Source organism: Maylandia zebra, linkage group LG22 (genome assembly GCF_041146795.1).
Source record: "Maylandia zebra isolate NMK-2024a linkage group LG22, Mzebra_GT3a, whole genome shotgun sequence".
NCBI lineage: Eukaryota > Metazoa > Chordata > Actinopteri > Cichliformes > Cichlidae > Maylandia > Maylandia zebra.
The window spans coordinates 5,406,726-5,427,378 of record NC_135187.1 but is presented as its reverse complement, the minus strand read 5'-3'; the positions used below and the strand labels follow the sequence as shown (position 1 = coordinate 5,427,378).

General features: G+C 36.7%; 3 protein-coding genes across 3 annotated transcripts; all 3 read left to right on the top strand.

The window, feature by feature from the left end:
• The first annotated feature begins 2,130 nt into the window (after positions 1–2,130).
• Positions 2,131–5,093, top strand: LOC112430240 (major histocompatibility complex class I-related protein 1-like). The gene is made up of 6 exons (XM_076879609.1): positions 2,131–2,284; positions 2,866–3,132; positions 3,559–3,837; positions 4,021–4,341; positions 4,736–4,825; positions 5,041–5,093. The coding sequence occupies exons 1-6, from the start codon at positions 2,239–2,241 to the stop codon at positions 5,091–5,093; spliced, it is 1,056 nt and encodes a 351-aa protein (XP_076735724.1). The 5' UTR covers positions 2,131–2,238.
• Positions 5,094–9,289: 4,196 nt separating this feature from the next.
• LOC106676554 (major histocompatibility complex class I-related protein 1) lies at positions 9,290–13,188 on the top strand. The gene is made up of 6 exons (XM_076879239.1): positions 9,290–9,368; positions 9,873–10,151; positions 10,646–10,966; positions 12,214–12,318; positions 12,499–12,519; positions 12,604–13,188. The coding sequence occupies exons 1-6, from the start codon at positions 9,305–9,307 to the stop codon at positions 12,696–12,698; spliced, it is 885 nt and encodes a 294-aa protein (XP_076735354.1). The 5' UTR covers positions 9,290–9,304; the 3' UTR covers positions 12,699–13,188.
• Positions 13,189–15,367: 2,179 nt separating this feature from the next.
• LOC112430157 (major histocompatibility complex class I-related protein 1) lies at positions 15,368–20,326 on the top strand. Its single transcript, XM_024798315.2, has 4 exons — positions 15,368–15,517; positions 15,818–15,934; positions 16,299–16,539; positions 18,502–20,326. Exons 2-4 carry the CDS (start codon positions 15,899–15,901, stop codon positions 18,816–18,818), a joined length of 594 nt encoding a protein of 197 aa, XP_024654083.2. The 5' UTR covers positions 15,368–15,517; positions 15,818–15,898; the 3' UTR covers positions 18,819–20,326.
• Positions 20,327–20,653: the final 327 nt, after the last annotated feature.

Genomic DNA, 20,653 nt, shown 5'->3' with positions numbered 1-20,653 from the left:
TCCATCTCAGAACCCTCAAGAAATGGAGGCGCTGCTGGGCTTTCTTTACTAGGGCTGATGTGTCTGTGGACCAGGATAGGTCCTCGGATATGTGGGTGCCGAGGAACTTAAAGGAGGACACCCTCTCCACATAGTACCTTTTATGGATAGGAGAGGGGGATCAGTTCTTGTTTTGCGGAAGTCCATGATCACTTCCTTTGTTTTCTTGGTGTATGCAAGTGAATGCAAAGGAGGATCAAAGGTAAGTAGTGTGATTTAAACTATGCTGAGTGGAGACTGATTGGCTTGAAGAAGATGGACATGAAAATTATTTTACTACAATGCTGATGTTGGCATTGAGTTTTACAGTGTGGTAAAGTGGAAAAGATGTAAAGAATAGAGAAGGAGTTAAACACCTGGGAAAGCAGGCAGACGACTTAAGCGCTTTGACTGCTCCGGGAGAAAAGAAAAGCGCTATATAAGAATCAGTCCATTTACAATTTATCATAGTGATTGTATGCACTCACATACTTACTAAAATTTGGCATAAGCTTCATTTAATTCTCTTTTTTATTGTTAAAGGCTATCCCCGGTGTTAGCAGGACATGTATGCAGCCCTGAAATGTCATGGTCAACCTACCACACTGCTGAAATAAAACAAAAGAATCCAGAGAGTAAAAGTTCTTTAAAATATCAGCCTTTCACTCCACCCGCAAATTGGTAGTTTGGTTTTGTTCCTGTAACAGTGCAGTGGGTGTAGAGCCTCTATTTTTGTGTCTGCAGATATGATGTTAGCTATGGCCTCTGCTGACATCTTACTGGTTTATTGCAGCTTTTGTGGCTTTATTTTTTTTTTCAGATGTTCATATTTTGCAAAGGATGAGTGGTTGTAAATGGAGTGATGAGACTAATTGATGGATACAATCAGTATGGTTATGATGAAGAAGACTTTATAGTGTTTGACCTGCAGATCACTGCATATCACTCCAAAACCACAGGCTGTCATCACCAAACTAAGATGGAATATGGAACATGCCCGATTTGAACATAATAAAAGCTCTTCAAGCCATTTATGCCCTAGGTTTTTAAAGAAGCATTTCCACTATGGGAGGAGCTTTCTGGAGACAGCAGGTATAATCACATAATCTGATGTAGTAAGCGGGGAAATTCATATGGCTTCCTTTTTCTAAGATAGAGTACAATTCAGAATCTAACATTTGTCGCTTTTTTCCTTTCTCTCTGTTGTTCTTCCCTCAGTGTCTCTCCTCCAGAAGACTTCCTCCTCTCCAGTCAGCTGCCACGCTGCAGGTTTCTATCCTTAAAGAGCCAAGGTGTTCTGGAGGAAAGATGGAGAGGAGCTTCATGAAAGCGTGGATAATGGAGAGATCCTCCCCAACAATGATGGGACCTTCCAGATGAGGCTCTACTTTAAAAACCTAAAAAATAAAAAATAAAAAACTTAATTCATTCCTATTTTCTTTTAATTGTATCGTGGTCTTAGATTCCTGACAATAAAGCTAGAGATGAATGTCAGGGAGCTGCTCATGTTACCGTAATTAAACTCTTTGCCACAAGTCTTGGTGCATGGTTCATCATCCAGGCAAGGCTGAGGAAGTCACTTTAATGAGTTACGAAAAGTTTCTCCCACTAAAAAAGCTACTTTCAGATTGACTGAGTGAACCTTCTGGGTCTTTGCCACAAGGCGTCGCTGTTGTCCAGTCTGCTTAACAAGACTATTCAGCGATCATATATTGGCCAATAAGCCACAAACAAAAATAATATTCAACCTTCCTACTTCCTGTGGCAGCTCAACAAGTTCATCTGCAGGACCTGCTGGTTATTTGTTTTACACTGCCGTTATCCAGTCTGTACTTTGCACGTCTGTACAGGTCCAGGGTAAGGAAACAGATAGAAAACATCTCTGCAGACCCCTGCAGACATAAACTGCGCCAATTTTCAATTTAGGCAACACTGATGAAAACTTTGAAACAACGCAATGTTAAATCATTCAGTAGTTTGCATAGTTTCACAAGACTTTCTATGGTTTCTTATTATTATTGCAATTTAAAAAAAAAGGTTTTGTATGTAAGAACTGCAGATTTAAGTGTTTCCATGGTTACAAGCGTGCTAACTGGAGAAACTGGAGGAACAGGGGGAGGGACACGGGTTGGTCACTTACTGTCGGTGGACGACGACTTGTTGATTCACATTTCTGTAAAGAAAAGGAATAATAGTTATGACCTTAAAGATAGAGAAACGATGAAGTTGTGTTTGCTGCTTATCTTCTGTCGTAGTTTATTTGCAGGTAAGAAAAATATTTTATCTCTAACAGCAGTAACCTTGAGCAGCTTTTACTTTCATTGTACTTTAAAGCACTTTTGACATTTTTAATTGAAGTTTAGAAGACAGTTTCTGGAATAATAAGAACATGAAACAGGACAGAATTTTCTTATTAGTACTGAAAAAACAGCTTGGTGTATAAGAACAGCAAAGTTAGGCGTCTCCTGTCACATGCACTCTGTTTACTGCTTACTGGAGATTTAGGATGATTTAAGACACACACACACACACACACACACACACACGCACGCACGCACACACACACACACACACACACACACACACACACACACACACACACACACACACACACACACACACAGTAGATAGATGACAGTTTTTCTTGATAACTTTTAGGTTTGCTGTGCAGAACACCCTCAAACCAGATCAGTGACTTTTATTTTTAATGAAAATAAAAGTATGTTAGACTCATGTGACTGTTACTGTAATGTTACTGAGAATATGTTACCTTAATCATACTGAGTGTATTATGCTAATGTTTATTTTCTTAATTCACTAACATTATAAATATTGTTTGCTCCACAGTGAAACATTCACTGAAGTATTTTGTCACTGGATCCTCTGGAGTCCCAAACATCCCAGAGTTCATGGGTGTACTGGTGTTTAACGGCATCCAGGCGGGTTACTGTGACAGCAACAACATGACATTAAAACCAAAACAGGACTGGGCGAAGAAAATATTACAAACCAGTCCTGAGCAGAAGGAGTGGTACGATCACATGTGTTTCAAGGAACAGCCAAACTTCTTCAAAAACATGATTTCTCATTTGAAGCAATTCACCAAAAGTGAAGGTGAACCTCAGATCATTTTAAATCATGGGATATATCTAAACAAAACAGACTGATGTGAAAAGCTACATTTTACATTCTGTACTCCTAAAAGGACAAATTTTCAATTTAGAGTTTGCCTTGAAAAATTGTACTTTAACACTTTTTCAGCTTTTTACAGCTGTTGCTATAATCAAGACATCTGTCACATGACTGATGCGATCAATCGGTTTCTGTGTTTTTTTCCTTCTTTTATCGTTTTCTTGTGGTCCTGTGATCTTCACATCAGGCCTGCCTTTAAAAGCTGCAGTGTTCCAGTTAGTTCATGCTAATAAAAATGATGACGACCATCTAATTATTGGACTCAAACCTTTGAAAATCGCAGTGCTTAACACAAGGTGCAATATATAACAGCTCTTTACGATCGCTGTTTTCTGTCTGTCTCTTCAGGCGTCCATGTTTTACAGAGGATAGGCGGCTGTGAACGTGATGAAAACACTGGTGAGCTGACTGGCTTAGTACACTTTGGTTATAACGGAGAAGACTTTCTTGAATTCAATCTGGAGACACTGACATGGATCGCACTGAAACCAGAGGCTGACCTTATTAGACAGGAATGGGATGCTGACAGAGTTCGAACTAAACACAATGAAAACTTCCTCACTCAGATTTGTCCAGAGTGGCTGAAGACCTATGTGGACAGTGCAAAAAGCCCCCTACAGAAATCAGGTAGAATCACATGACCTGATACACTTTAAATTTTATTTTTATGAGACTGATTTCGGGCAGATATTTTCTTCATATGTCCCGATTCAATTCCTCCACCTTTGTTCCTCTTTCCTTTTCTGTTTTTACTTTCCCATGTTATTCCATGCATTCTCCGTGCCGCTCTCCCCCACCCCCCACCCCCAGTTCTTCCCTCAGTGTCTCTCGTACAGAAGACTCCCTCCTCTCCAGTCAGCTGCCACGCTACAGGTTTCTATCCTGACAGAGCCGTGATGTTCTGGAGGAAAGATGGAGAGGAGCTTCATGATGGTGTGGATCCTGGAGAGATTCTCCCCAACAATGATGAGACCTTCCAGATGAGTGTTGATCTGAATGTTTCATCATTCACACCTGAAGAGTGGAGCAGATACGACTGTGCGTTTCAGCTCTCTGATGGTGAAGACAACATCATCACTAGCCTGAATAAAACAGTGATCAGAACCAACTGGGTTGAAAACATTACAAAAGGTGAGGGAAAATCATTTGATTTATTTTGTTTGCTTGGACTCTGGATTCTTGTTATTGTGGTGTTTGAATGTTTTATCCTGTTTTTGTTTGCGCCTAAAGCAGGATCTAAATAAATTTCAAAATTCAACAGTGTCTCTAATCCATAAAACCATTGGTTATTTATTTTTAGCCTTTCAATCGGGGAACATAATAGGTGTTAAAAGTCAGCCACATAATTTTAGTGTGTCTGCTCTGCTGAACTGAAATATGTCATGGTATATGAGTCTGAGAAATTATGGTGTATTTACTTCCCCTCACCATTATGGGATTTATATTAGAACTAGGATAATACTACTTCTACTCTAACCTGCTTCTTGTACACATTTTATCTGGTTTGTTTGTTTTGACTGAGCAGAGAGGTCCTTGCACATGATGATCATTGCTGCTGTGGTTGTTTCTGTTGTTTTCTTCATCATTGGATTTTGTGTTTTCAAAAAGAAGAGAGGTGAGATATTCAGATGAGCAGAGCTTATACTCTGATACAAACTGCAAAACAGAATTTCTCTGACGTTCTGAAATATTTCTTCCCTTTCTATTTCCAGAAAAAAAAAGTGAACAAAGTAAGTAAACTATTTTTCTTATTTACTCTGTATTAATGGTGTTGCATATAAAAGCAAGTCCAACAGCAGTGTGAGTAACAGTGTGTTTTGGATTTTACAGCTTCGGGCAACATCTATGGACTCTCAGAGAGACTGAATCCAGAGGCCCCGTGAACAAACACAGCACCCTATAGTCCAATATACACACCAACACATACACAAGTAACAAGCAGAGAAGATTGTTGATCATTTCATTATTTTATCTTTTTTTATTGATAACAGTTCTTCAATTTCTGGTATTTCTGTCCAGCATGAGTATTCAGTTGTTAAACCTGAATCTGCTTTTACTAAATAATTCTAAACACTTTCTCCTGCATCAACATAAATTATGTCTGATATTACAGAATCTGCTCTACATGTATTATGTTCTTACCTGTCAAACAAGAACCTGGTGCACTGCTATCAGCAAGATCATTCAAAATACAGTATATTTCACCAATGATATGGAGATGACACACTTCATCAGTCCCAGCTGTTTTAATCATTGGTCTCAAAATTGAAAATAAGCTTGGTTTGTTGTCAAAATAAATTTGGCTTTCATGTTCCATTAAAAAAAGGAAATCTTTATAATTTCTGTCTGTCTCACCTTGACTGCTGTAAATCACTTTATGCTGGCTTCACTCAGACACTTACAGACTGCAGCTTCTACCTGAAAATTGCAAAGCAGTGAGAGACTTGAATATAACATTGCAATAGCTGTTGAACTACTCTGGCTACAAGTTAATGTGTGTATTGATTTTTATTTTTTTTTTATTATTATTATTAAAGCATCCTGTGGTGGTTATTTCAAGGTCTCTGTTTGATGACCAGAGGAGATGGACCATTTACCAACAGCACTCCCAAACTGATGAAACTAATTCAGATCAGACTCCATCAATAGTGTTTCATAAATCTCTTCTTATTTATTTTTTTGCTTTTAATCTGTTTTGTGTGTGTGTGTGTGTGTGTGTGTGTGTGTGTGTGCGTGCGTGCTTTCGGTGTGTTGGAAATTTTTTTGTTGTTGTAGTTCTGTAAAATCTTCAATTTATCCATAGTCACTCTCTCATTAACATCTGTTCATCCCGTGGACACCTGAGAGAGACCAGATATGCAGAACTAGCACAGTTGTGGATGGTTAAACAAAGAACAGGTCAATCCTGTTCCAAACCCTAAATATTTACTATATAAACAATGATCATGTTAAAAAAAGAAGGAAACATTGCCCTTATTATTGTTCCAGGTCTTTATGGACAGTATCCATTCCACTGCCAGCTACTGTGTACAAGTCATAACCAACAACCTTCTATATGTTGGTGTTATTTTCCTGCTACTCGGGTCATACAAGTCTTTGGCCTTAAAGGAAGATGATCCGTCTGTTGACTAAATAAACAACAGCTAAACTCAAAATAAAGTGATCGCTTTCATAGAATCTCAAAGAGCACTCTGTCCCATAAGTTTGTGTCATTGCCTGTTTTTCTTTAAGCCTTAAAATGCTAATGCATTTGACCCTTATGACAAAAAACATCACACTGCCCTTACATTTACTGATGAGAGGGATCTGCAAAGCTGGACTTTGGGTCACTCATGGTCACTCATCAAAGCTGTGTAGTGTCCCCAGACTAAACCTCTGGGTGCAAGGACATAGTCTTGTGTGGGGACACCAAAATGTGGAGATGGACAAGTCCATCCTGTTGCTCCTTTATCCATATTCACATATGCCAGAGCTGGAGTCCAGCTGGTCTCTTTCTGCCTCTGTGACTGACATGGACGAGTCCTCAGAGGAGGCTGGAGAGCAGTTTTCTCTCTCAGAGTGCACAATCATTTCCAGAGTCTGCTGTATGCTGTACAGTCTAGTTTTACTTTAGTTCTTGCTCCCGGGATAACTTTTGCAGCTCCAAAAGGTTAGCATAATTTATTATTATTAAACTAGTTTATAATTCAAAGAATGGTCTTCTAAGACAAAATAAGTTAGACATCACACACACACTCGTTTTCATATCTTAGTGAGGACATCTCATTCACATAATGCTTTCCTTAACCCTAAGCATTAAAATATGAACGCCTAATCCTAACCCTGAGCCTAAACCTAATCATAACCTAATTATAAACTTGACCACAAGCTGCTATGAATAATAAAAACAAGTAGCGTCAACTGGTGGACGAACATAAACATTGAAAGCACGTAGTGCAGAATAAAGTCATAATAAAAAGGAATACATTAACTGACATTTTTTGTCCTTAGAATCAAATGTGTCGCTTTTGTGTAGCTTAGACATTTTAGTCTAATTTAAGGAACTGGGGTAAGTCTAAAATATTATAAAAAAGATTACCATCAGGCAAATATGAACTTATTTTAGCACAGCAAAATGGCACGAAAATGGGAGGGAATCGGGGTCTTTCACGATCCTATCGTTTCCGAGATATGAAGTGTATGTATATGTATTATGCATATGTATATGTAATATGTATTCTTTTTTTTAAATTAACGTCATATACAATTAAGTAGCACAAATGGACAAATAGCTGTGTCAGTGAGGGGAATTTAATTCTGGCCATAATAGTATTAACCGTTTGTATTGTGACTTTTCACTGGATCACTTGTGTCTGCAGGCTGACAATACTGCACCAAATGTTACATTGACAGGAATAATACATAATAGATATCCTAACAGTCTCCGGAACTCTGGTTTCCTAATGTTTACATAGAGACAATAAAATTTCTCGCATACTACAAGACTTATTTTTTATAACAGGAATTAGACTTATTTAAATCATCAAAGCTTCTTCTTCCAGTTTCAGTTTATGGCAGGTTATTAATCCCATATCAGTGGACATGCAACATAGAAGGAGAGGGGAGGAATCTGAACCTTGTACTCTGTCGGGCTTTCAAAAGCAACGTCCACCAAATTCACGGTTACCAATGCTGCTTTCAGGATAACGAGGAAATGAAGTTATTTTTGCTGTTTTTCTTCTGCCGTGATTTATTTGCAGGTAAGAAAAACTTAAATTTTGAAGCTGTGACAGCAGGCTCACCTGACCTCGACCAGTTTACTTTCGTTTTAATTTAATAAGTCAGCGTCGATAATTACCATGATCCCAATGTAAATTTTAATATTCACTTTGTGGAATAATAATGATACAGAACAGGATGAAAACCGATTCAGGATCAAAACCAATTTATCAGACGTGGATCAGCAATGGAATTTTATTGGCACTGTAGCATTTTTATTTTTTTTTCTCCCCCCTTCTCCTTCAAGCTCTGTGAGTTGATAACGAGCTGATAACGTGACAGTGTTAGTGTTTCATTTTAATGTCTGAATCTTAAAATATGTAAAATAGACTAATAAGTTCCATAGCTTAACACCCCCCCCCCCCCCCCCCCCCCCCCCCCGCATTTTTACATATTAGACATTATCTTCATTACCACAGATATCAGATGTCTTGTGTTCTTCTATAGTACAGCTGTTACACATATACTATTTGTGTTTAATAGTGGAAAAGTAATAACAATGTAATAATACAGCTCTCCTCTGGATAAGTCCTCACACATTTCTAACAAATGAGTTTACCTGTATAGAAAACCATACTGATTTTTCTTTACCATCATTCTTCTTCTCTCATTCATCTTACCTCCGTTTCCAGTGAGAACAACATGTAAAACTGTCGCTTACACTGTATTAATTTCGTTTGGACACGTGGCCTCATCTGGTCAATATTTAAGCCACTAATATGAGTTGTTCTTTTATGTAATCACTGAAATAAACTAACTGCATCTGTGTATACACATTAGCGCACTTCTGGTAGACGACTCAAAGACTCGCAAGTGCATCATCATGCTAATTTGGCCTGTCAGTCACAAAACTGACACTGCATCTCTTTAATGAGATGAAACAGCAGTTTTTCTTTTGACTGGACCGTATTAAATTTGGCACTCGTTATCTAGATATACTAGATCACTGATTAGGTCTTTATTTAATCCATGAAATACTCTTAAAGTAACAACTGAATTTCAAATGATCAACCTAAATATAATATTTTTTTTGTCCTCACTTAGAAAAAACAAAGTGGACTACACCTATAGGCTGCTGACATTGTTTGCATATTTTTAATTATAAAACAATATTGTTTGTCTCACAGCAAAACACTCACTGAAGCATGTGGCCACTGGATCGTCAGGAGTCGCAAACATATCAGAGTTTTTGAGTGAAATGGTGTTTGATGGCATTCAGGCGGGTTACTGTGACAGCAGGAACAAAATACTAGAACCAAGACAGGACTGGGCAAAGAAAATATTAGATGACAACCCTCAGCAGCTGAAGTCTTTGACTGTACAGTGTTTTGTGACTATGCCAAACTTATTCCGAGCCTGGATTTTTGGTTTACAGCAGCAGTTCAACCAACCTGCTGGAGGTAAAGTATTTCCTGTTATGCCTCATGTCAGATCATTATAAAACATTAGATATACCAAAGCAAATAAAGACTTTATAACAAAAAGTTATTTTGTTAATCATGAAAGATTTCAAGTTTTAATTTCGTTGGCCTCTTTCTTATTTGAGACCTTAAAACCATCATAAAAATACAAAAGTTTGTGTTAAAAAATGTTAAGATTTCAATTTTACTTATTTTAACAATAATAATATAATATAATATAACAATCTTAAGAAAATATACATATCTCTATCTTTACATTCTTCTAAGATGACTCCTCTGCTGAATCATTTTCTTTCTCTTGTCCTTCTAAACCTTTTTGTTTTAAACACAAATAACCAGACGTTAATTTGAATCTGCAATGTTTTTCAATTGATTAAATTATTCAACTATTAATACTCAAATCTTGGAGATTAGTAGTGCCTCATACAATGAACAACATTAATGCAGTTCACTGCAGTCTTTGTTTTCTTTCTGTCTCATCAGGCATCCACATTTTACAGAGTGTAAGTGGCTGTGAATGGGATGAAAGCACTGGAGAGATGATCAACTTTTTACGGTATGCTTACAATGGAGAAGACTTTCTTGAATTTGATATGAAGACATTAAGGTGGATCGTACTGAAACCAGAGGCTGTCATTACCAAACAGAGATGGGACACTGACGAAAATAGAATAAAATACACCGTCAAGTTCCTCAGTACGACTTGTCCAAAGTGGCTGAAGATGTCTTTGGAAAGTGGGAAACATTCCCTGCAGAGAACAGGTACAGTCACATAACCTGATGTAGCTTCATGGATGCTGTGGTGTTTATTTTATGTTGCATCGTTTTCTAATAATACAGGTCTCTTTTAAAAGAAAATGGCACAAAAGTTTAAGCTGATTTCATATTTAATGATTTAGAAAGTAACTGAAACTGGGCTGGATCTCCTGTACATTTGTAAGATTTTATCAACACTTCCAATTTAACGTTTGATCAGAAACATTTTCAGGCACAAGTAGAATTTTCAAACGACATGCATCAGCAACCACTCTGTTATTTCTTTTCTATTTATTGTTTAATTTTCCCAGATACATTTTTGTCTTGTATGTATGACAGTGTTTTGACTGATGATGCTCTAATGTGTCATTTGTTTGTCAAATAAATGTCTGCAATTATTTATTAGATGTTATCAAGATGCTATAACATTGTCAGATTTGGAAAAAATGAAACCCTTCTTTTTATCCTTTTGATATTTTCTTCTCTTTCTTTCTCTCCAGTTCTTCCCTCAGTGTCTCTCCTCCAGAAGTCGTCCTCCTCTCCAGTCAGCTGCCACGCTACAGGTTTCTACCCTCAAAGAGCCGTGATGTTCTGGAGGAAAGATGGAGAGGAGATTCATGATGGTGTGGATCCTGGAGAGATCCTCCCCAACAATGATGAGACCTTCCAGATGTGTGTTGATCTGAATGTTTCATCAGTCACAACAGAAGACTGGAGCAGGTACGACTGTGTGTTTCAGCTCTCTGACGGCGATGACATCATCACCAAACTGGATAAAAAAGTGATCAGAACCAACTGTGGAAAAATAATACCTGTCATAGGTGAGAGAAACGTTTTGTTTGCTGTCTCCAATATAATGCTTGACTTTTTTGTCCTATATTTAATCCCAGGAGGAACAGAAGAATTTTTTTTAATTATTATGTATTACAATCATTTTCTCTCTTTCATTGTAAATATAAACTGTTACTGTTATTATTATTATTATTAAGAAACCCATTGTTGCAAAAGTTTCAAATCAGGTTAATTTACATAGCACCAAATCAGAATAAAAGAAGAAAACCCCAGCAATCAAACTACTGTCTATAAGCAACACTTTAACAGGCTTAGAGAGGGGCAGCTATCTGCATCGACTGGTTTAGGGTGAGGGAAAGAGAAAAGAAGAGATATAAGAGAGCATGAAGCAGATAAATCACAGACTAACGTAGAAAGAAGAGAACAATGTGATGACATGTTACAGTGATATATGGGGAGTAAAGAGGAAATGCTCAGTGCATCACAGTGTATCATGTGACTTCCTAGAACAATCTGAACCTATAGCAGCATAACTAAAGGAGGTATAGAAAGTCACCTGATCTAGCCTTGACTATAAGCTTTATCAAAAGCAGAGATAGTGTCTGTCTCCTGAATCCAAACTGGGAGCTGGTTCCACAGAAGAGAGGCCGGAAAGCTGAAGGCTCTGTCTCCCATTCTACTTGTAAATACTGTAGAGAGTATGTTATGAGAGAAATATTGTTTCTCTTTCTCATCTCTGTCAATATTCTCGCTGTAGCTTTTTAAAGCTTTTTAGGAAATATTTAGGGGAAATTGATAATAATGAATGTCAGTAATCCGGCCGAGAAGTATTTAATCTATGAACTAGTTTTTTAGGATCACCCAGAGAGATGTTTCTCAATTTAGAAATATTGCACACACTACATATTAATTTAATATGAACACTGAAGGATATATCCTGTTCAAAAATGACTCAGAGATTTTTCAGCAAAGCCATCCAGACTAAATATCTGGTTAGAAGATTTTTACAGGCAAATGCAAGCTTCTATGTTTTTAAGATATGCTGTCAGTTTAAGAGATTTGTATCAAATATGTGACAAATTACTCTTCATTTACCTAAACAAACTGAAAACTATCAGATAGATTCAAAACAGAACAAATGATCAGTTAGCTGTTTTACAACTACTCTTCCAGGATATTTTAAATATTACTTTATTTTAATATTACTCGTAAATATGTTTATTCTAACCTGCTTCATCTGCAGATTTAATCTTGTTTGTCTGTTTTTACTGAGGAGAGAATCCCTCTGACAGGATGATCTCCATCATTGCTGCAGTGGTTGTTCCAGTTCTTCTCATCCTTTTTGCTGTTGTTGGATTTGCTGTTTACAAGAAGAGGAAAGGTCAGAGAATCAAAGGAGCCGAGTTTATCAATGAACCAGGACCAGCAGTGCATGGTTCAGTTATATTATTTCTTTGGTATTGTTTATATTAGACACTTTTATTTTTGAATATATATGACAGAAACTTTGATTGTAATGTAGAACAAATGCCTGAAATGATTGCTTTTCTTTTTATTTCAGGCAGAAACTCAAGTTCACCTTGTAAGTACAACTTGTTTTACTCTGATATACAGTTTATGTATTTTATAAAGAATACCAGTGATTTTTCTTCTTTGGAAATAACAGTGCCTGGCAACACTGCTGAACTGTTGGAGAAACTGAAACAAGATCCACACATACAAACACAGGACCCGGAAAACAATGTTCAAATCTTCAGTTAAACGAACACATAGAAGAAGAATAGTTTGTTTATGTGAACTTTACTTTTTGTGGAAAACCGTTTTTCTCTTTTTGTTTTTTAATCCAAAGGATTGTTCAGTCATTCAAGTCAAACAGTTTTCATGTTTCACTATATTTTAACTGTTCTGTCTATAAATAATTTACTTGCACCATTTTGGTTATTCATTTATTCAGCAGAGACGGTCAATAACGTAACCACCTCCTTCATCACGTTGGTTTCTTTCATTATATTTTCATGACTGGAGACCTGGCTTATAATAACAGCAACAATAAAAAGTAATAAAGGTAAAATATTTACATTTCATTTTTTTAATTTTTTTTTTTCTTTCAACTCTGCTATTTATTAGAAATTTTAAAGTTGAAACTGTTTTCTTCATGGAGTTATATTCTCAGTTAAATAATTCCTTTTTAATGGTATTACAAACATTGCAAGAGGTGCTATGTGTCTATTTCTTTATGAATCACACACACACACACACACACACACTGCTGTTTTCTGTTGACCATTGTTTAGTTTAAACAATGCTGAGAATTGTTGGGTTTTCTAACATAAAGAGACACTGAGGTCCATCCACTGTCCATCAGAGAAACATGCTTTTGAAAATAAAAAACACTGACATGGAATAGCTATGTTTGACAGTGTGAAGATCAAACTGGATAACATCTACTCATAGATAATGAGTGTAAAATTCATGTTACATGGAACATTAAGATATGACAATGATAACAGAGGCCAGTAGGTGTCACTGTAGAGTCAGGTGTCAGATTGCATCAAAACCTCAAAACAATTCTGGCAGTTGTTGAAAGTTTTCTTAAAAACTCTGAAAACTGATAAATATTTGAAAATACATTTCAAAGTAACTGAGAAACATGTATGCTCAGGCAGAATCTGTGACATGTCAGTGGCAAATAAAAAGTTAACAACACAATTAACACTTATTAATGAATTCCTGGAACTGGCACAGTTTGTCACAAGAAACTCATTGAGGCTGCATAACAGACCTTCATAATTCAGTTATGGAACTATTTATTTAAAAAAAAATAAGTACACATTTTTGCATTTACTTGTTGATTTCTTTTTTATTTTCCTTTTGTAAATGAATTTGTATTTCTTAAAAAAAGAGACTGTGGGAGAGAGAAATTCGACAGGTTTCTGTTTAAAAAAAACATGTAAAAAGATTTAACACTTGATTTGGTGCATAAAGTTTGCTACTTTGTCAACTGTCTTGATGAGTTGTTTCTTATCTCATGTGTTAAAACCACATCTATGTTACGTCTGGAACTTTTTCTCTCAACCAAGAATATTTTTAGTAACATTTGCAAACTGTACAAAAGATCACCTTCCCAAAAGACACAGTCATGAGAGTGCAGATAGTCATGAGAGTGCTTATCAAACCAGTGTACCTCCTCTCATAAAAGGTTAAGAAAATGAGTGGCTTGATTGTTTCTATATGTATCTGACAAAATAAATAAATAAAAAGAACTCTATCGGGAAGTGACAAAGTCTGGGTGAGTGGGAATAAGGATATAACCAATGGTGGAATGCTAGAAGCTTGATTGGCAATGGTCCTTTTTTGAAACAACTCATTTTCAGTTAGAATGAGGAAACAGATCCTCCAGGAGTCATGGAGGTTTGTTAAAGATATCATCACTTTCAGGGTAATAGACACTGCATCTGAACTGGACGTTTTGGCTGGAAAGTGAAATATAATAGATAATCCATGCAGAAAAGTAGAGCTCAACTGACTTGAGGAAATAGGTGTAAATAAAAGGAGCGCTCTGTGGTGTAGAGGCATCAGTGCACGTATGTGTTAAGGGGAAATGGCAACAGCGATTTCAAAGGTCAGGTGGTTGAGACCTGAGAGAGTTCCACAGGAGCGTGGATTTGTGACATAACAGACTTGAGAAATTTAACAAGCAAGATAATTATTATGTGTGTGGAGTTTGTGGCAGTATTGTAACATAAATCTTTCACAGGAAAATAATTCAGGGTGTAAAATCAGAAAGTTAATTCCTAAATAAATGGGGATGAGGAAGACTGGTAAGTCCTGCTTTGAGTAGCAAAGAGGATGTGGCACCAAGAAGAAAATGTCATACGTTTGCTGTTGTGCATTGTTCCAGTAGTTTAACCGAGGAAAGGAGCCATGCGGAAAGAAAACCCTATGATTCAATAATTCGTATTTGGACTTTATGTTTTTACCTTTGTGGATTACCTGCCAACAGATAACCAAACGTTTCACTTTGAGTCCAGTCTTCAGTCTTTAGTGTAATTCTCAGCCCAACACATTATTATCATTATTATTATTATGAAACATTATTGTCGACGAATCATCTTTTTTTTTATTTCATGGGGAATAAAACCTGCTTTTCAATTTTTGCCTATTATATTTTCATATTAAATTACATTTTTTTTAAACCAAAACAATGATATTATTTCTTTATGAAGAAAAAAGTGTTGAACTGATACTACATTTTTAGAAACAATTTTATGCACGCTCGTCACTTAGCATGTATGTCAGGGACAGGATAAAAGAGAGAAAACGACCTACACTTATAAATGTATATGTGTCTATATAATTAGGACTTTTCCTGTGAAAGGAACAGGAAGACGCCCTTATCCCACACACACTGAACCTTTTTTTTTTTTTTTTTTAACTTTATTCACGTACTGAACCTAACGGGTTTCCGGTAACGGTACATCGGGAGTAAACAAGATCAACAGTTATTCTAACAGTAACTACAAGATGAGGACAGGATGACTTTATTCTCGCGGCTTCTTTTCTTTCTGTTTCATCTGCAGGTAATAAAACCTTTTGAATCTTTGAGCTCTAACAGCTTTTCACATCTGCAGCGCGTTTGCTTTAACGTTGTGTTAGTCTGACCTTTGTTAACTGAACTTCCTCACCCACATTCAGGAATAATAACCGAATCCTCTTCTTATAGATTTAAACGTAGTTTTTTATTGCTAAGCTTGTCTCACAGTTGGTCTTTGCTCACACTTGAAATAACTAAAAAAATAACTACAGGAGTTATATTTTTCATACTTTTTGGATATTTTATTTATCTAATCTTATAACATATTAAAATGATTGTTTCACAGTGAAACACTCGCCGATAAATCACTTCACTGGATCTGCTGGAGTCCCAAACGTCACACAGTTTGTGGGTGTTGCTGTGGTTTATGGCGTCGAGGCAGTTTACTTGGAGTGGTACAAACGTGAGTGCTTTAACATTCAGCCAAGCGCCTACAGAGCGCGGATTATTAGTTTGAAAAAGCAGTTCAACCATAGTGAAGGTTACGGTATGTGGTTATTTCTTCTTATATACCTTCTGTCTGATTATTATAAACCATGAGATACACCTAAGGAAAACTATTTTGCTAATCGTGAAAGATTTAAAGTTCTAATGTTGTGCTTCTCAGATGAGATCAGGAATGATCAGACTTTACTAATATCAACATCTCTTAAAAAGCATGACAAAACAATGCATTTACAGAATTGTTCAAAATTTTAGTCTTTTAGATTAATATATGTATCATAGTTCATTCTCTCTCTCTCGTTCCACGTTTTTGCATCTTACAGATTAGAAGTGGCTGTGAATATGAGGAAAGCACTGGAGAGAAGTCTGGCTTCTTGAAGTATGGCTTTATTGAACCGGATCTGAAGACACTGTCATGGGCTTCACTGAAGGCTGACGCTACCAAACAGAGCTGGGATGCTGACAGTAATAAAACAAAGCTAAATGAAGTTTTCCTCACTGACATCTGTCCAGAGCGGCTGAAGATGTTTTTGGACTGTGGGAACAGCTCCCTGCAGAGAACAGGTAGAATCACATGACCTCATGAATGCAGTGGTGTTTATTTTATTTTGAGTTATCTTTCTAACAACACAGTTATCTTTTAAAGGACAAAGCTTTGAGGCTAATTTTGTATTTAATGATTTTGAAGGTGAATGAAAGAAGCTGTGTGCAAACACTGCTGTACTGCTACATTTTATGGACAATTATAGTTTCACATTTCTATCAGTAAGTTTGACACAAGACACAAATAAGGAAACAGAAATTTGTGGTGCACTGTTACTTATAGTGTTCTAATAATCAAGACCAGGTGACCAGCACACACAGCATTATGGACGCTCGTGGTTTTCTCCAGTTTTAACATTATAACATATATTCTTTATAGTTCTACACTAAGTCTATGGATATCAATCCATTGGGTAGTTTTTATCCTTTATTTGTAGGTAAGGGGCCTCTCTGAAAAAGTTAGATATTCATAACTGATAATCAGTTATTTGCATGGGCAGCAAAATGTCAAGCTTCAACAAAAGAAACAAAAAAACAAACTCAAATGCAGACTTGAATTGAGAAAACAGGAGCTCTGATGAAAGCTGATCAGAACAAACTGCTGCCAAAAAAAGAATCTAGAAAAGAACAAAGACTATGGAGTCGACTACTGGGTCAAATCAAAGTCAAAACAGACAAACTGACAACTGTCAGAGGAAGAGACACGGCTGCATGCACACACAGAGCTGATTGGACACATGTGAAACCAGGGAGGAAAAGTAAAGCCAGAAGAAGAAGAAGAAGAAGAAGAAGAAGCTCAGAACGAGTTGTGTCTTTGTGGATCCAGATAGAGTGTACAATAGATCATATGACAGATGGAAGCAGGCAGGAGTCTCTGTGGGTTGTGATATTTGCAAATAATGTTGTGATCTGTAGTGAGAGCAAGTGGAAGAGAGCCTGGAGAGGTGGAGGTGTGCTCTGAGGAAAAGAGGAATGAAACTCTGTTAAAGCACGAGAGAATATACACGTGTGAATGAGTGGGAGGCAGGTAGAAAGAGGCAGAGTGGAGTGGGTGGAGACGAGTGTCAGGAGCATTCAGCAAGACTGAAAGAGAAGGTTTACAAACTGGCAGTGAGACAGGCTATGAGGTATGGTTTGGAGACAGTGGCATTAACGAAAAGACAGGAGGCAGAGCTGAAGATGTTAAGATGTTCAGAATGGACAAAATTAAAAATGAATCCCTCAGCTCAGGCAGGGCGGTTTGGAGATGAAGCTAAAGAGGCGAAGCTGAAATGGTTTGGACGTGTGCACCGGACGGATAGAGGATATTTTAAGATGAAGGATGTTAAATGTGAAGGTGCCAGGCCGGAGGAGAAGAGGAGCCTCATGGATGTAGTGAAGGACAAGCAGAGGGTTGGTGTGACAGAGAGGTGAGACTGAGGTAGATAATCTGCTGTTGTGCCCGTAAGGAGAGGAACTGAAAGAGTTCTTCAGCGTTTTCCAAACAGTGTATTCTCCAACTTTTCTTTTAGCTTCAGCTGCTGGTGGATGGATGGATTTACATGATTTTATATTAATGTTTGTGATTAAAAGAATGATTTTACATGAACTGAACCCATGTGTTTTCATTTAGTGCATTCATGAGTTCAACATTTCCATTCGTGCAGTAGTTACTGATAATATATCTGTGTTTCTAAAGTTGCATTTAGTTTAGATTGTGCCATGATACATCCGTATCCAGCTGCTAATAAGCTGGTGACACTCACTCTGTTTTGAATTACAGATTTAGTTTTGATTTTCACATCTTCACAGTTCATGTCAGTTATTTTCTACTGCTGCAGCCATGTTTTTCATCTAACACTTGTTTCACTGTCAGTGTTTCTTTTTCTCTTTATTGAATTTCTTGTTTATTCTCATCTTCTTTCTTTACCTGTTTTTCCTTTCTCATTATTATTTCTTTCATCCATTCTCACTCTCTGACTTTCCCACCCTCCCACTCTCCAGTTCCTCCTTCAGTGTCTCTCCTCCAGAGGACTTTCTCCTCTCCAGTCAGCTGCCACGCTACAGGTTTCTACCCAGACAGAGCCGTGATGTTCTGGAGGAAAGATGGAAAGGAGATCGATGAAGTTGTGCCCCACAGAGAGATCCTCCCCAACAATGATGGGACCTTCCAGATGAGTGTTGATCTGAATGTTTTATCAGTTAGACCAGAAGACTGGAGCAGATACGAGTGTGTGTTTCAGGTCTCTGATTTCAAGAAGAACATTCTCACCAAAGTTTTTGTTTGGAATCCAAGAATTGCAGCTGTTACTACTGAATAACTAATGGAGATTCTAATAGACAAGAAGAAACAAATTCAGTGCTTGTATATATAAAGTTATAACTTTTTTTATTCCAAAAATGCAAGATATCAATGTTATTAGTATTCTTAAAATGAATCCAGTTTAAATTTCAGGTTCACAGTTTATACCAGGGGTGTCAAACTTATGACCCGTGACACCAAACAAGCAGGAAAGATAAAGAAGAGATTAGCATGAAAACAACAAGACAGGGGTGGTTGTTACAAGGATAAGTGGAAAAGAATGGATGGATGTATTTCAATTAGTTCAATTAGTCAGTATTGTATAAAGAAATAACAAGTACTATTGTTGGGAAGCCTATCAGTGACACCTTGTGAAGTTAATCACAATCACTCGTTGCTCTTCCAGCTTAAGCAACACAGCAGCCAATTTAACTAGTGATTCTGAGCCTTACGGTGCACTGGACATTTCCTTCTGTGTGGTGGCCAGCATTGTTATGCTAGTCTAGGCAGTTTAATGAACATTCTTGTGTCTTTCTGAAGGTGTTATTAATTATTCACATTTACAAATTCTGTTTGCATTGTTGTCTAATTATTGTTGTCCCACCGGGAGGAGAAACTTGGGTCCAAAATGGGATCCTATTGGTGGCTCAGCTTGTTAATAAAGAGGGACAATTACTTACATACAACAAATTCCTTGCACTATATCATTTTCCAGTCGGTGGAATTCTCAGTGGTGCTTGATGTCATTTCCTCAGATACTTTAATGTTATATAAAAACACTGACAGCTCAATATCTACCTCAGTCGCTCTCCCCGATCCAGCTGAGTCAGCAGTGGGAAAAATCTGCTTTTCCCAGGAACAATAAGAGAATATGTAGTTTATTCCAAGAAGATATCGTTTCTCTCCCATATATAATATCGTACTGAAATCGATATGTTTCGGATATCAACTGGAAGACAGTCTGGATGATCCCCCATAAATATCTAACTGTAAATAAGGTGAAGGAAGTTTAATTTAAAACTCTTCATAAATATTACCCAGCCAGTCACCACATTGTAAAATTTAAAAGAGACATAAATAATAATTGCACTTTCAGTGGGGATCATCCAGAAACTGTGACACATCTTTTTTGGTACTGTTCTTCTAGACAGAGATTCTGGAAGGAATTTAGCAGGTTTGTTTTTGTCCATATTTTAGGGGAGTTTACGATGAGAAAATGTTTTATTCTGTTTCTTTAAGTTCCCCAAGAAGAGCGATAAATGTTTTTTTTAATAAATTTGTTAATACTTTTTGCTAAATTTTTTATCCATAAATGTAAGTTTTCTGATAAAATATCATATTGCTGTCATTTTCTAAAGGATGTGGAATTGTACATAAAATCAATATCAGACTCCACCAACAAAAAGGCCCTCAAAACAATACAAATATGTGAATTTTTGCATGTATTCATATAATTATTTCTTTACCCCTGGTTTTGTGTGTTCATGTCCTTTTTTTTTGTATACTTCATCTGTTTGTATGTTTTGTACTCATTGTTTGTTCAATAAAGTTCATTAAAAAAAAATCCCACTGACAGTGTATACAAAGTTTGACCATGGTTCAGAGGTTGCTCAGCAGAGAGTGATTTAACCCTTTCATGCATGAATTATGACAACCTTAATCAGTTTTTTTCATAAGTATTTTTATTCATCATTAGGCATGAAAAAAAGATTTTTGAACTTGATTTTTTTTTAAACATGTACTTTTCATGTTTTTACATGTCCACTTAAATGGACAACATATGTTTTGACTTATGATTTTGACAAATGAATGAATAATATACATTGTGTTGTCTTTATGTGCAAGTATACCATC

Excerpts from the sequence above, each read along its gene's own strand:
- LOC112430240 (XM_076879609.1), top strand. The coding sequence starts at position 2,239 with ATGAAGTTGTGTTTGCTGCTTATCTTCTGTCGTAGTTTATTTGCAG. Across the intron at positions 2,285-2,865 it reads CTGTCGTAGTTTATTTGCAG|TGAAACATTCACTGAAGTAT; the intron begins GTAAGAAAAATA and ends TTTGCTCCACAG. Across the intron at positions 3,133-3,558 it reads GCAATTCACCAAAAGTGAAG|GCGTCCATGTTTTACAGAGG; the intron begins GTGAACCTCAGA and ends CTGTCTCTTCAG.
- LOC106676554 (XM_076879239.1), top strand. The coding sequence starts at position 9,305 with ATGCCAAACTTATTCCGAGCCTGGATTTTTGGTTTACAGCAGCAGTTC. Across the intron at positions 10,967-12,213 it reads AAAAATAATACCTGTCATAG|AGAATCCCTCTGACAGGATG; the intron begins GTGAGAGAAACG and ends TTTACTGAGGAG. Across the intron at positions 12,520-12,603 it reads CAGAAACTCAAGTTCACCTT|TGCCTGGCAACACTGCTGAA; the intron begins GTAAGTACAACT and ends TGGAAATAACAG.
- LOC112430157 (XM_024798315.2), top strand. The coding sequence starts at position 15,899 with ATGGCGTCGAGGCAGTTTACTTGGAGTGGTACAAAC. Across the intron at positions 15,935-16,298 it reads TTACTTGGAGTGGTACAAAC|ATTAGAAGTGGCTGTGAATA; the intron begins GTGAGTGCTTTA and ends TGCATCTTACAG. Across the intron at positions 16,540-18,501 it reads CAGCTCCCTGCAGAGAACAG|TTCCTCCTTCAGTGTCTCTC; the intron begins GTAGAATCACAT and ends CCCACTCTCCAG.